This window comes from Oryza glaberrima, chromosome 3, assembly GCF_000147395.1.
Source record: "Oryza glaberrima chromosome 3, OglaRS2, whole genome shotgun sequence".
Lineage (NCBI taxonomy): Eukaryota > Viridiplantae > Streptophyta > Magnoliopsida > Poales > Poaceae > Oryza > Oryza glaberrima.
The window spans coordinates 4978548-4994349 of record NC_068328.1 but is presented as its reverse complement, the minus strand read 5'-3'; the positions used below and the strand labels follow the sequence as shown (position 1 = coordinate 4994349).

The window sequence follows — 15802 nt, the reverse complement described above, 5'->3', positions numbered from 1 at the left end:
GGCGAGTACAGCCTTTTTATCAGGTTGCAAAAGCAAGCAAAGAAATTAAAGACTGCCAGGATCAAAACAACTACTCCAGACCAAACAATTACTTCAAAATTCTTAACAACTTCATCAAGACCAAACAAAGCAAACGCATAGACTCAAAAACATTCATTTCTCATCAGAAAGCAAATATGCAGCTGGCAAGTAATCCCAACAAACTATTCAGAATATCTGCCATTGACACAGGCTAGGATGTTCACGATCCACAACTAGATAGCTGTTTACTTGTTGTCTAAATAAACGGGCAGCAAAATAAGTGATAATCTCTACTCGGCAGCAGCGACCTCCTGCCCGGCCATGGCCTCATCTTCTGCAGGCCTATCAAGCTTCGTACCGATGTCCTCCTTGGCATAGTCACCATGCACCTGGAACAAGAGACAAGTCATGTCAAGTTTGTTGATTGACACAACATAAAGCCTGAAATGAAACGGTACTGAATGCAACAGTCACCTCCATGAGCTTCCCCAGGTCGAATTTCGGGGCCTTTAGAATCTTCACTTTGCGGACAAACACATTCTGAAGGGGGAAAATACTGGATGTCGCCTTCTCAATTTCCTTCCCAATAACTTCAGGAATGAACTTTGAAACTAGCTCTTTCAAATCACAGCTTGAAGCCTGGTTGGCCATGATTTCAACCATCTTGCGACGAATCTGGGCAGATTGCAATCAAAGACAGTAAATATAGCAGCTGCTCAACAGTGGACCAATATACATCAATCAGTAAGAGACCTTGGAAATGAAATTACCTGTCTGATCTGACTCGCTTGAGCATAGCAAGTCCTCTTCACCTGGTTAGGCCGCCGCTTGGTGAAGCCGATACAGAACAGACGCAGCATGTAGCCGTCTGTGGTTTTGACATCCACATGAGCCTCAATCAGTGTCTGCCACTTCTTAACAAGTGATCTGAGCTTATCGGTAGTAAACGACATGCCCTGCAATAGAACTGGTTAGCAACAAAATAAATCTAATAGAAGTAATTTTCTCCTATGAAGGAATAATTACCCAAAAGTTGGTGAGCACGTTCTTCCCTTGCACATCCTCAGCACGAAGTCTGATCTTCCTGTACGCCTGATCCTCATCGTTCTGGAGATCAGCTAAGGAGACCTCAAACACTCTATGCTTTAGGCCCTCAGAAGCAATCTAAAACGAAAGAAATATTGAGAATCAGCAGATGATATCATAAATTATGACAGCTACAGGTTTAGAGGTTGACAGACCTAAAGCATGATGAACAGACAAATTAAAATAATACCTACAATTGAAGCACTGTAACCATCAAATATATGAACAAAATTACTCATATATCCTACATATGGCAACCCCAAAACTCTACAGTGAAGAATGTTTGTACCCATTGCAGTACAGTTATACAGACGTCTTAAAACAGCACAAGAATCCCTAACAAGTAACAACAATATGGCATTATGTTTTATTATGCATACTAATACTGCATAGTGCATAACCAGAAAAACAAAGGCAGGTAAACACACAAATTAGTGAAACTAGAAGACAAACTCAATCCCACACTAAAGGAAGCTCTCAACAATTGAACCACGCTGTTTGACGTTTGATGAAATAAACAATTGGGAGGTACAACTAGACAAGCTAAACCAGAAGACAAATCTATTCGGAATAACTAAGCTCATCCAAACCAGCATCTGTAACCTCTCATCAGGAACAAAAATGGAACTAACATGCTAATAATACATCATATATTTCCCATGCTATCTTAGCCCTTAGTACAGCATATAGATCAATCCTACCATACGCAGTGCACACACACACATAGCAAAGTTACAAAATTTGCAAAATCCATCACATGGCGAGTTGAGAATGTCAAGGTCGTATAGATCCCTTCGTTCACAGGAAGGGTTAGGCAGCAAACACTTAGCGCAAACACAACAGAGAATTATACAACGGCCAAGAACAAGGAAGCGGTGCTCATACCTTTGTACCCTGTGTCCTGGACACGAGGGTCTTGCCGATGTTCCGCACATTGAACACCGACGGGGCCTTGATATCATACCAGTCCTTCTTAGCAAAGGGATCGACGCTGCAAGAAATGCAAAGCTGCATCAACAACCCATGTAGCGACTAGCGAGTAAAAATGAAGGGGTTTGGATCTCTAAGCAGGAGGAGGAGGAGAGAACGGTGGGCAGGAGGGCACTCACGTCTTCTTCTTGGATCCCTTCTTCCCCTTGGAGATGCGCTTGTTCTTACCTACGGCCATGGCTGACGCTGCTCCAGGCGCTCGGCGGCGGCGGCGGCGCGAGAGAGGTGGAAGCGGCGAGGAGAAACCCTATCTCCGGATCGACCCGGGGAGCTTTTATATACGCGAGGAGGTTTGAGGGTTCTGGCATTTGATCGTACGGTTGGATTTGGCGCTCCACTAGATGGACGGCTACGATGCGTAAAGGCCCATTCGAGTCACCTTTGGACGGCCCACTTTAGTGATCCAGGAATGCTATTAGGCCCATGCTGCATATTAACATTCTCTAGAAGTAAAAATCATTTCCTACAAATAAGATGACATATGAGTGAAAACAAGTTAAGTATTGGATATTCGTAAAAATCATATCTAAAAATTTTTATAAATTTATGAAAAAAAATATTAGTAATGGGTGTAGATATGAAATACATTCTGACCAAATCTCAAGTTCAAACTCAATTTTATTTAGAAAAAGAAGACAAGTTTTGGGTGAATAGTAATTCATCCGAATTTTGTCTTTTTTTCTCTTAATCGAACTTGAATTTGGATTTAACATTTGGTGATGATGTATTTCATATCTATACCTGTCTCTAGTAAACTTTTCTTGAATTTACAAAACTTTTAGATATGATTTTTATGAGTTTTCAACATTTAGTTCGTTTTCACCGTATATGTCCTCTACAAAGGAAGCTACTTACTCCAACATCCAACATGAAATTCACTTCCCCAACGAACACATTAAACTTAGGTCCAGAAAGTTAACTCCACACAATTATTTTTTAAAAATGTAGCAGCAAGAGTCTATCGTGTATATCGTGTATCCCTGTTGTCTTTTAGGGTACTGGTTGATACTAACTTTAGAAGACTTCCCACATAATCTTGATGTGTACTCCCTACCCATTATAAAGCAAAGTACTACTTTAGATCAAAATCCAACATCATGGCATCCACATCCTAGTTTTTGCCCTAGAGAATCATACATAAAACATTCATGAAGTGCATTTACAGAAAATCTAAGTCTAGGTCATATGATAAAATCCCAAGATATGTATGAAAATCTCCAAATGTAGAGCTGAAACCAATTGACATCACAACAGAAAAAAGAAACCTCCATGATTCGCATGAGACCAAATTAGAAGTAAAGGGTCTGGATAGATATGTGAGCACTAATATGACCTTAAACATGTTTGTGCGGCAACGAAGCACCAAACGAAGTATTTCCTCCGTTTCAGGTTATAAGACGTTTTGACTTTGGTTAAAACAGATTGACTTTAAGTTTGACCAAAATTATAGAAAAAAGTAGTAATAGCAACCCAAGACAAATTTATTATGAAAATATATTCAGCTATTGATTTGATGACACTAATTTAGTATTATGAATATTGCTATATTTACACATAAACTTAGTTAAACTTAAAACAGTTTGACTTTGACCAAAGTCAAAACGTCTTGTACGGAGGGAATAGCTAACATGAGAGCTCAAGAAGATGCGAGTACCTAGTTTGCATGATGCACTCCATTGCTTCGCCTCGCACTCGTCATCGTCACCCTTGCTCGTTCTCGCCTCAATCCTAACGACGGCTGTGACAAAGACCCCGTGTCATCTGTGGTGGAGCCACCTTCCGGCTAGGTCAAGCGACCGTTCGGGCTTCGTCATTGTCGTCTTCACTGTCCGATAACCGTTAACACTTAGGGCCCCTTTGAATCAAAGGATTTATGTAGGAATTTCATAGGATTCAAATCCTATAGGAAATTTTTCTATTTGGCCCTTTGATTCAAAGGATTGAAGCTTTCCAAATCCTATGAAAGTCCTATGGAATGGCACATTGCATATGGATTTTGGAGGAAATTTAGCAAGAGCTCCAACCTCTTGGAAAATTTCCTTTGAGTCTATCTCTCTCATCCGATTCCTGCGTTTTTCATGCGCTCCAATCAAACGACAATTCCTGTGTTTTTTTTGTGTTTTGCAATCTTCTGTTTTACACTTTAATTCCTGTCAGAATCCCGTGTTTTTCCTATTCCTCCGTTTTTTCTACCCTGCGATTCAAAGGGGCCCTTATAAAAATTAATCAATCACTAGAAAATACTACTCCCCTTTTGGAGTATTAGTTTGTTTGGACTCGACGACATCGTTCTGTCCGAAAAGAAGGAACGAAAAACGTGTGATGGGCCTGGTCTATGGGTGGTAGCGCCTAGCCAATTGCCAATTGCAACCTGTCTGCGCTATAGCGGGTTTTGGGCTTTGCAGTTAGGATAAGACGGGCTTATACACGCGAACGAGCCATTGGCTCGGTGGTTGGGCCGCTCGGTGGAGCGCCCACCACCCGTGTTCGAGCGCCGCTCGACGCGGGTTTCGCACTGGGGTTTTATTCCCCTTTCCTTCTGTTGCAGCCTCACACGTGAATGTGCCACATTGGTCAGAGTGACATGCCTGTCACGTGCGAAGCCAGTTGACTTCACATATCTCTCAGCCACGTGTAGCCTTTGGGTATTTGCGTAGATCTTGGTTGTGTGTAGTGTGCGTGTGGTGGTGTGAGTTCGTGCGTGTGAGTTCAGATACTACATCTTATACTTGAAGGGTTGAGGCTTCAAAAAAAAAAAGACGGGCTTATACACACAGTTTGTTTTCCAGGAAACAAGAAGAAATGCGATCGAATACCTAAGTAACAACAATGAAGTTTTCACCGGAGCAGAATTTGAGTAATCTTCTTCGATCATCCCAGCCAGACAACATATAGTCACGCACAAGTTACACAACCAGATGTCCACTTATACATGCACCTCGACAGCTACAATCTATTCAAGTGTACTACCCAACCAGAGTCTAGCCTGCGATGACGTAGAAAGGACCATCCACGTACGTCGTCGTGTAGATTCCCTCCGAGCACGCCATTTTAGCAGGGCTTTGCATTCGGTAATTCGATCGTCTCTCCTCGTCGTCAGAAGCATACGTCCAGGAGGCAGCAGCAACAAAGGGCCGCGAGGCTGACCACGTATACAAGGGAATTCAGAATACAAGAAAAACGTGATCACAGCTGCATTCAGAAAGTTTTTTTTTTTAAAAAGAACGTGTTGGAGTTGTGTCCCTCCTGAAACCAGAATTCTGAATTCACAAGGCTTGACAGTGTGGTGCGAGGTTAATTACGTTGTTTGTGTACACGTACCATCCCTGGCAGAACGAGGGGCGCTCGTGCCGGTGCGGCGGAGGCGGCGGCGGCTGCGCGTACGGCGGCGGGTACATCTGCGGCGGCGGGTATCCGTACGGCTGTGGCGGAGGGTGGTACGGGTGCGCCCCCGGGTACCCCATCGGCGGCGGCGGCTGCGGCGGGTACTGATGGTGTTGGTGGTGGAGGTGGTGGTCGTCGACGCCAACGGCCTTCCCGTAGGCATCCATCGGCGGCGGCGGCTGCGGCGGGTACTGATGATGTTGGTGGTGGAGGTGGTGATCGTCGACGCCGCCGGCCTTCCCGTAGGCATCCATCGGCGGCGGCGGGTATCCTGGTTATCAGAGCAAACCGCATTTTTTGTTCAGGAACAAGATAACATCTGCAAGTCTTGTGATTGGCACGTCTGAGTGTCTTGACCTTGTGGCGGGGGGACGCCGACATGGGCGTGAGGATTGTAGTAGCTCATCGATCGATCACCTCGTGTTGCTGCAGCCTAGAGACGCAACCAACTAATCAAAGATTGGAACCTGGAAGAATGTGGTGGCCGCTGTCTGTTTCGATCTGATTCGGAGGACAAGAAACGGGGAGGAAAGAGAGAGAGAGAGAGAGGTCGAGACCGGATCGACGACGGAGTTTATGCTAATTTTGTCGCGGTCATTGCGCGCAAATGGCAAGGGAACCATGGCTATTCTCGGCAACAATTAAACGAGGAACACGGAGAACCGGACGGCTAGGCTTGAGACTCGGCACTGACACGGTTTTTCATCAGACTTTTTTTTGCTTAGGCTAGCCTGCTCGGTCTTGAAAGCAAACGAGACGAGTCACTACCATACGAGGAAAAGGGTACCACTATCATACGAGTAAAAAGGGTACAATGCCAGGCCATGCATGATGCATGCAAAATCTTTCGCCAAACTCGGGCACTGCGCGGCATGGAGGAATTTGCTTCGTCCGGGGATGCTGCAGGCACTTTTCTTGTCGCAAAAAGGCACGAGGCATCGCCGCTGCGTGCACGCGTGCCACAGTGCACACACAGACACAGATACCAGCTGCAGCTGCAGCCCGGAGGGTAAACTTACTAAACTCACTCACTCATGCATCACCGGTCATACTCATACCACGCATGTCAGGTCATGTCACTGTGGCTTTAATTTGCCAGTCCAACCCATCTCCCACACGCATCCATCCATTCCACGTCCCGAACGGCACTGACGAAACCCTGAGCAAACCCAATGCAATGCTCTTTCTCTGATCATGGCTCAGCCCAGAGACCAGACCCAGATCCCCACGTGTATGTTGCTGGAGTATTCGCCGTTTGGACCGGGCCTGCAAGGCTGCAACGCGAGACGAGCAGCAGTCGAGTGACCGGGAGGAATTAGCTGAAGCTGGCGAGGCTTTGCTTCCTGAATTGTCAAGCTCACGGGCGAGTACAAAGTTCGAGCAGTGCCTCACGCTAGGTAGCAGCTGTGTCTAGCTAGCATGAATACCTGATGGTGGACGGGCCAACCGACGGCCACTACCCGGCTCGCTCATGGACAAAACTGGGCTCCGAAATGGAAATTTCGGTTGGCCGTATGCAGAAATTAACGTTGTGCATCTTTCACATTCTAATCGCTGCAGGCATACATCACTTGTTCGTGCTCTAAACTTGCATTAGATTTCGCACTTGAGAGGGCTGAGATTGATAATAGATGACGTCGACGATACGTAGGGCTGAGAGCGCACCTGCATGAATCAAGATCTTCTACCAAGTTAAGTGACTTTGTCACTGACATGTGAACCCAATAAACCCTTAACCCATATATTATGTCAAAGACATTGTCAGGGTTATGGATACCACATACCTAATAATAGTTGATTAAATCTCGGCAGGACCCACTATATACCATGTCCTATACGGAAGCAACCTTCGGATATAGGAGGAGTTCCGGATAAGGAAAGACAACCAGAGTTCTACATGAAAACGACAAGGACTACTCAGATCGTATCCATATTGGTTTCCCTAGTTCTACTTGGACAAGGGGGCGCCTATGGGTATAAATACAAGCCCCCCTAGGAGGAGAGGGAGGAGGATCAACACCCAACACAGACAACATAGAAGCCTACATACGCCAAGACACGCCGTCGGATATCGACTTTAGGGATAAGCACGGCTAGTACCCTACGGTGTCTCCAGATATTGTCAGGAGAGACGAAAGCGCTATCTCTGATCTCGCCGGGCACGGATTCGAGGAGGAAGGCTACCCTGTTGTCGACTACGAGTCAGATCGTCAGACCGCTATGTCGACAACAGTTAGATAGGCTACCCCAAATATTATACTGGTGTGATTATCATGAATAAGAGCAATACCGGCTTCGGCCAACAGGATCTAGGAATATTACTTGACAATTCAGGGGCCCGAACCTGTATAAAAACCCTCGCCTCCGTCTCTTTTACCTCAGTCTCACGTATATCCTAGTATCAACGATCCTCATGCCATGCAAATACCGTAGTCGAGACATCAAACGTCGACAGACACAGTAACTTGAAGATAGATGATCTCAATCCCCTGCTATCATGTGTCATTATAGATAGATATTCTTTACTCGGTAGGCCATTCACAACCCGAAGACATAGTGAGTGGCGCTTTGTTAAATCAAGTCGGAGTTGTCCCTCCGGCTTAAGCCCACGTAGTTTGCTTGTGCGGCTTCTCGTGCTTTGTACGATGGCACATGTGCCCTATAGGGTTGAGGCCATGGCTCACAAGCTACGTTCGGTGATCAGGTCTCGCCTTTCCCACCACATGCCCTTGAGTTGTTCTTGGCGGTTGGGAAAAGTGGTGATTGGAGAGAGGAGAGGAAGATCAAGAGGGATGAGGGATGATAGGCAGAGCGGGTAGAGGGGGGCAGATCTACAGGGAGGATGCGACTAGAAGGAACTTGCTATTGCCATCATAGGGTTGGTCTGCATTTTTTTTTTGGGTTTTCTTGTCTTAGACAAGGACATACGATGTAGGTGGCCACCGATGGTAGCAACCTTCGTGGGGAGCGGCTACAACAAACCACTCATCGGCAGTTGTCACCATCGTTGATAACCCAAACCAGGATTAAGGTGGAGTGACAGTTAGCAGTGCAAGGACCACAGTGATGGCAAATGGTTAGATCCATCACCAAATTTGGAAGCTCGCGTAGGTTCGTCCTCATTTGGTCCGTGCGTCCACTGTCCTTTGTCTCTCACTTGAGAGAAGAGGTTGTGGCGTTAGAGCTCATTGTCGAGAGGGAGGCACAGTGGTGCCAAATGTCAATCCCATAGAGGGGTGGGGCAAGAGGGGGAGATGAGAGTAGTGAGTTTATATTAGTTTATGGATTTTTGGTATTAGTGCAAAAATCAAGAGTGACATGTTTTTTTTAAAAAAGACTGACGTAGAAAATAGAAGATGTTATTTGAAGTCACTTATAATATAAGAATACTTTTAGATGAGTGGCCTTAGCTTTTATAGAGGGCTGCTATACAACGGAATCCCGTTCGGACGGGATGATACTGGTTAGGTTTTATGTTCCGATACCTAACCGGTATCAGGTATAACTATCACGTATTAGGCGATTCCTACCACGTATTAGATGATACTTACGAGGTATCAGATGATCCTATCAGGTATCATGTGATTCCTACCACGTAGTAGGTGATACTTGCGAGGTATCAAGTGATACCTATCAAGTATCAGGCTATTTCTATCACGTATTAGGTTATACTTGCAAGGTATCAAGTGATACCAATGAAGTATCAGGCGATTACTATCATGTATCAGGTGATACTATCAAGTGATACCTACCAGGTGTCAGGTGATTTCCACTAGGTATCAGGTGCCCCCACCGTCCACGTCCCACACCGGAGCTTGGCGCTGCGGCTGCGTCCTCTGCCGTCCATTCCCCACGCCACACCGGAGCTCATAACCAGCGGTGGCAGCCAAGCTCGTAGGGAGAGAGAGAGAGAGGGAGAGAGAGAGAGAGAGAGAGAGAGAGACTTGAGCGGAGAGGGAGCCATCCCATAGCAGCGTCGTGATGGGAACTACAACACTACTGGAGAAAGGATGCGCAAGTGGCGACGGCGCGTCAATCCGGCGTCGACGCCGAGGAGGAGGCACTAGAGTTAGGCGGGAGGGTTGTGCCAAGGGAGCTCATGGCAGAGATGCTACGTCGACTGGGGCCTAGGGGGCGTCATGGGCGACGCAATGGTCAGCCGTGGCTAGTGTAACTACGGGGTAAGGGGGGAGGGGCAGCGGATGAGCTGCGTCTCACTAGAACGGATACCCTCATCTCAATCGGGCGGTAAGCCCCATCTCAATCGGGCATGGCGTCCGTCACATGCTAGAAGTCACTGATGTGAAGAGCTATCTCAATCGGGCAAACGGCCGTCACGGATGATTCTATCTCAATCAGGCCCTAAGTAAAGCCCGTCACCGATAGCTTTGACCCAGACGACCAGTCAAACTATAGCCCGTCACATATGACCTATCTCAATCGAGCCACAACTAGCGCCCGTCACAGATGACCCTTATCTGTGACGGGCATTAACTATAGCCCGTCACAGATGAGTCATCTGTAACGGGCATTAACTTATGCATAAGTTAATGCCCGTCACAAATGAGTATAATCCAAAAATAAATACATTTTATTTTTTGGTTAGCCCTCACTCGTGTGCGGATGATTCTATCTCAATCGGGCCCTAAGTAAAGCCCGTCACCGATAGCTTTGACCCAGACGACCAGTCAAACTATAGCCCGTCACAGATGACCTATCTCAATCGAGCCACAACTAGCGCCCGTCACAGATGACCCTTATCTGTGACGGGCATTAACTTATGCGGGCATTAACTTATGCATAAGTTCAAATTTCTCGGTCGGTCACCCATCCCGAAATTGCTCCAGACCAAGCACACTTAACGTCAAAGTTCTTTGGAGATTGGCTTCCGGAAAAGTAGTTGTAACATGTTGGTATGAATATTCTATTAATCCTATTATGCCCTAGGCCAGGATGTCAAATTAGGGTTATTAAATGATTTCAAATGGAAAAGTCACCAAAACCAAAGTTGTAGAACTCATCGAGGTGCAAAATTTTTATTTTGGTCATTTCTCCATCTGACTCTATTTAAACAATTCGAAATTTGAAATTCAAAGTTTGAAAAGTTCAAATAGAATTTTAGATCAGCGAACGACTTCAACTGAAAAAGTCATCAACAACAAAGTTGTATAACTCATCAAAATCTATAACTTTTATTTTGGTCATTTTTCTATATAGCATTTTTTGAACCGTTTGAATTTGAATTTGAAAATATGACAACTTCAAACAACATTTTCAAATACTAAATGATATCAACTGAAAAAGTCATCAACAACAAAGTTGAATAACTCATCAATATCTAAAACTTTTATTTTGGTCATTTCTTCATACGACAAAGTAATAGTAACATTGTTCACAAAATTGACATATCTCTTATCTGGTTTTATAAACTATAACACATATATGTAAAATTTGTGAATAATATTACTAACATTTCGTCGGATGAAGAAATAACAAAAATAAAAGTTTTAGATCTTGATGAGTTATTCAACTTTGTTGTTGATGACTTTTTCAATTGAAATCATTTAGTATTTGAAAATGTTGTTTGAAGTTGTCATATTTTTAAATTCAAATTCAAACTGTTCAAAAAAATGTTATATTGAAAATGACCAAACTAAAAGTTGTAAATATTGATAAGTTATACAACTTTGTTGTTGACATTTTTCTATTTGAAATCATTTACTACCCGTAAAATTATTTTGACTCATAAAATGAATTATTATACTGCACTAAATTATTTTGCTATAGTCAACTTACAAATATAAACATTTCATATGAAAAATGGAAAAATAGTCATCGGTGACGGGTTTTAGTTAATGCCCGATAGAGATTAAGTATATAGCCCGTCACTGATGAGTCATCTGTGACGAGCCTAGTTGTTATCTCAAACGGGCCTCAAGTTGGTGCACGTCACAGATGATGGTCATCTGTGACGGGCCACAACTTGAGGCCCGTTTGAGATATGAATGTTATCTCAAACGGGGTCATCTGTGACGGGCTTAAGTTTTATGCCCATCTAACATGTCTGTGCGACCATATCTCAATTGGACATTTTTCGGCCCGATTGAGATGACTTCCTTATGACGGCCCGCTATTTCTAAACATATTAGAGCCCGTCACAGATAGAAGGATCTGTACTTAGTGTCTCCGTGCCACCGGCGTCAGCCTCTCCCGTCTTAAGGAGGTGGAGAGAGGTGGAGAGGGAGCGATCCTGTTAGCACGGTATCCCATCCCATAGAATTCCTCCCTTTTATACGGCACTTGAAACCACTCAATAAGAACGGCTTTCATTGCGAATACTGGAAGCAATACGTGGTGTCTCTCGTCTTCTATTTACTAACCTGTTATCAGTTATTTAAAAGTTAATTTTGTAGTTGATTTTGTAGGGTTTTCATGGTAGTCTTTTTTAGCATGATTTTAAATCATTAATAACATAAATATATAGATATATATTTTTTACCTAAATATGTTTTTTTATTGCTTTGTTCTCGCTTATCAGCTGTCTGGACACAGTAAGAGCTAGATTATTTCGGACACATGCAAGGCCTCTTAGGTGCAAACTAAATGGAGTATACGATCTGTCACGTTACACCCATCATCAATCCATAGTATACGTACATGCATCAGCTGGATATATCCACAAGGTACTCGTAGCTTTATTCTACATGACTTGTCACGCTACACGTCCAGTGAGACTTGTCACTACTTCACTTTCTACTACAACTGCAGTACTACGCTGTGTGCTCGGAAACGACGAGTCGACGACGAAGTCTTGCAGCCGGCTCGCCGTCGGCCAGCCTGAGCCAGTGGGTCGGCCTCACCCTTCCGCGATGCTCTGCAGCGCCGGTCTCCATTGCCGGGCGACTCGCCGGCCGAACACCACCCCGTGCGGCGGCAGCAGCGCCTCCAGGTCGCAGTCCGGCTCGGCCGCCTCGCCGTCGGCGTGGTCATCAATGTCGCTCTCCGGCTTCGGCGCGGCGGACGGGCTCGCCCTCGCCACGGGCTCCGGCTCGTCACTCTGGCGCATGACCTGGACAGATGGAATCTTGAGAGTGAGTGGATTTACTGGATATTCACGAGGACATGAAGAGTTGTTGCCATGGCCATGTCGACAGTTTAAGGTAACATAGTTCTGTATAGGATACTCCCTTCGTCCCATAATATAAGAGATTCTTAAGTTTTTGTTTATAACGTTTGACCACTCGTCTTATTCAAAATTTTTTAAAATTATTATTTATTTTATTTGTGACTTACTTTATTATCTACAGTACATTAAGTATAACTTTTCGTTTTCTATATTTGTAAAAAACATTTGAATAAGACGAGTGGTCAAACGTTGCAAGCAAAATCTAGTATAGTTTGGAAATAGTAATGGCGATTTGCGCGTGATTCATCAGGGCTTCAGATTTGATCCACCGATGGCGACGGGTCAGATCACAGGGGATTCTGGGAGCCAGCAGTTGGGATATGATATCATGATACGGTGCACGTACAAGCAAACGTCAAATGAAATTCCGTAACAGGGAGAATGCATTGGGCTTGGACGTACTACCTTTGCGAATGACCGCCTGGAGTACTCCTCCTCTGGCGCGATGCCGCCGCTGCCTCGCCGGCGGCGAGGCTTGGCGGGCTTCGTCTCCTCCTCCACGTCATCCTTGGCCTTGATCGTGACACGGCTTAGCTTGACATGCCGCTTCGACGCGAACTCTCTCAGCACCTCTGGTCACACACGCACACGAATACACAATCATGCAGTTCACTTGGCAACTAAAAGCGACAGGACCAAAATAATGGGGAAAAAAGTGAAGACTAATCGGAGATGCCTCCAAACTTTCAATGGAACTCCAGAAATGCAAGAGAGATGATCATAGACGACACCAAAAAAGTAGAGTAAATGGTTCTCCTGCCGTTTTAGTCAAAAAGAAAATGCAATTTTTGCGAGCGCGACGGGCACGAACTCATCTTTATCATCAGTGTGCTGCCAATTGCAGCATGCTTGCGAGCACATCCGAATGACTGAATCTGACCAACTTTTAGGCGCAAGCGTGCGCGCGGCGCGGCACACGCGCAATGCAACCAGAGCAGACGGCGCGGCGTGTGTACTAGTACGTGCGTACCTTCGAAGCTGACGAGGCGGTAGACGCGGCCGAGCAGGAGCGTGTCGTCGGGGCGGAGCAGCTTGAGGTGCTTGACAGGCGCGGCGGCGCCGGTGGCCGAGGAGGCGCCGGCGGCGGGAGGCGAGGTGATCACGGCGGCGACGTAGTGTCCCGGGTTGGCCGCCATGACGGCGCCCGCGGACATCGCCCAGTACGCGCGCTCCGTGCGGCCGCCGCCCGGGTGCTGGATGACCACCGTCGCCACCTCCGCCGCCTGGCAGTTGCCCATCTGCGCCGACCCGCGCCGATGTCGCGCAACGCCCGTTTCTTGATCGCGCTCTCCTTTTGTTTCTGTAGGACTGTAGCTAAGGTTGCGAGAGGCTTGGCGAGTGAGCGCCGCAGGTGGAAGTGGCTAGCGTTTTATACTGCGTTTTGGTTGGTACCACTCATATGAGAGCACACGTGATACGTGGCGAATAGAGTGCATTTTCCATTAATCAGTACGAGTAGGCGAGTAGCTCGGTTTTCTTTTACATTTTTCATTTTGCAACGTCCTACTAAAAGACAATCACCATCCCTTTCATCACTCATCAGTTCTCATTGTTTTCCCCAATGTTTTTTGCATAGGAGATTGATTAGTTTCTGAAGACAACAAATCAATCTCGTTCATTTAATTGCTTCACTCAATCACGCATGACACACCCGAAGACCCACTGACCCACACACTCTCTGGAAGCCTTTGCAACACTGTCCATAATCCATTCTGTGTATCAGCGAAACAGTTTCAGACTTTCAGGCCACTGCCCGGAGCAACCGAGCAAAGCATGCAGTGCCAGACACTCCTCTAACCGGAGCCTGCAGTAAGCAACCAACCCGGACGATCCGATCTCTCCCCCTCTCCTCGCTCCGGCCGCGTCCACGGCGGTGGTTATCTCATTGCTTTCACCCAAAGCAGCCGGTTTGGTCGGATCCCCATATTAAATTCACTACTACAAACCGGCAGCTTTGCACGCCCCTGAAAACGCTAAGGTGGTGTTTGGATCCAGGGAAACTTTAGTATCTGTATTTAGACACTAATTTAGAGTATTAAATATATACTACTTACAAAACTAATTACATAAATGAAAGCTAATTCGCGAGACAAATTTTTTAAGCCTAGTTAATCCATAATTAGAGAATGTTTACTGTAACATCATATAGGCTAATCATGGATTAATTAGACTCAATAGATTCGTCTCGCAAATTAGTCCACGATTATAGATGGGTTTTATTAATAGTCTACGTTTAATATTTATAATTAATGTCCAAACATTCAATGTGATAGGTAATTAAGTTTTAGTCTCATCTAAACAAACAAGCACGCATCACGCTCTGGCGAGAGTCTGAAGAAGCCCCCGAACACGCATCCGCAGCGGCCAGCGATAGGTTAGGTTGAGACGGGCGTGTCACCGTGGATCTAGCGCTTGTCGCGTTGCAACACGAGCATATATGATCAGCGATTATGTAGCAGGCAACGCATGGATTGGATTGGTGTTCAAGCAACGGTGCCCATCCATCCATCCATCCATCCATCCCAACCCCTCTCCCCTGCAGCCTGATCTAGCAAGACGCCATGGAAATGGCCCGAATGCGACACGAGCAAGTGTCCGCCTCCACACTTTCTTCTCGCTCAAGGGTAGCGGCGCGCAGACGCTGCGATTGGCACAGCGATGAGGTGAAGGCTGCGACGATGCGCCTGGAGATAAGAAACTGCGAGCCTAAGCAAAGCAGAGAAGCTCTCTCTGCTTCCGTTCTTGCAACAACTCCCACTGGCTGGATGCGATAACGTGTAATGTACATGGTCCCGGCACTCGGTTAGCGAAGGCGCGATCCCGTGCGTTATGGCGGACGTATCCGTTTGTTTTGTTGCCATGGTTAGCGTCGTTGTTCAATGTTGATGGATTAATGATCAAGTTAAAACCGCCTTTCTTTCTGTTGAGGATCGGCAACGTGGCACTCGTGTCGCTCGCTGCTCGCCTCATTTGCTTCAACCAGGGGCGTCGTCTGAAAAGCGCCGATGAACTGAAGAAACATCGCGCCGGGGCCTCGGTTGACATGAGTCGTGTACTACGTTACTTCTTGACTTCTTGAGGCTGTAGAGAAGTTTAGAAAAAAGTTGGTAGTTTGAAAAAAAAGTTAGGAGTTTA

General features: G+C 45.8%; 3 protein-coding genes across 4 annotated transcripts; all 3 read right to left on the bottom strand.

Annotated features, from left to right (window-relative positions):
- Positions 1-140: 140 nt before the first annotated feature.
- LOC127766480 (40S ribosomal protein S3a) lies at positions 141-2348 on the bottom strand. Its single transcript, XM_052291516.1, has 6 exons — positions 2217-2348; positions 1993-2098; positions 1048-1185; positions 792-977; positions 496-696; positions 141-410 (listed from the first exon to the last, which is right to left on the bottom strand). The coding sequence occupies exons 1-6, from the start codon at positions 2273-2275 to the stop codon at positions 312-314; spliced, it is 789 nt and encodes a 262-aa protein (XP_052147476.1). The 5' UTR covers positions 2276-2348; the 3' UTR covers positions 141-311.
- Positions 2349-4515: 2167 nt separating this feature from the next.
- Positions 4516-6059, bottom strand: LOC127768504 (cysteine-rich and transmembrane domain-containing protein WIH2-like). Of its 2 annotated transcripts, XM_052294098.1 has the most exons (3): positions 5839-6058; positions 5419-5752; positions 4516-5239 (listed from the first exon to the last, which is right to left on the bottom strand). In XM_052294098.1, the coding sequence occupies exons 1-3, from the start codon at positions 5885-5887 to the stop codon at positions 5194-5196; spliced, it is 429 nt and encodes a 142-aa protein (XP_052150058.1). In that variant the 5' UTR covers positions 5888-6058; the 3' UTR covers positions 4516-5193. The 2 variants fall into 2 exon arrangements, with proteins under 2 accessions (XP_052150058.1, XP_052150056.1); XM_052294096.1 differs by lacking the exon at positions 4516-5239 and having other exon boundaries at positions 5296-5752; positions 5839-6059.
- A 6026-nt stretch (positions 6060-12085) lies between these two features.
- On the bottom strand, positions 12086-14018 carry LOC127765813 (uncharacterized). The gene is made up of 3 exons (XM_052290774.1): positions 13638-14018; positions 13073-13239; positions 12086-12550 (listed from the first exon to the last, which is right to left on the bottom strand). The coding sequence occupies exons 1-3, from the start codon at positions 13903-13905 to the stop codon at positions 12338-12340; spliced, it is 648 nt and encodes a 215-aa protein (XP_052146734.1). The 5' UTR covers positions 13906-14018; the 3' UTR covers positions 12086-12337.
- Positions 14019-15802: the final 1784 nt, after the last annotated feature.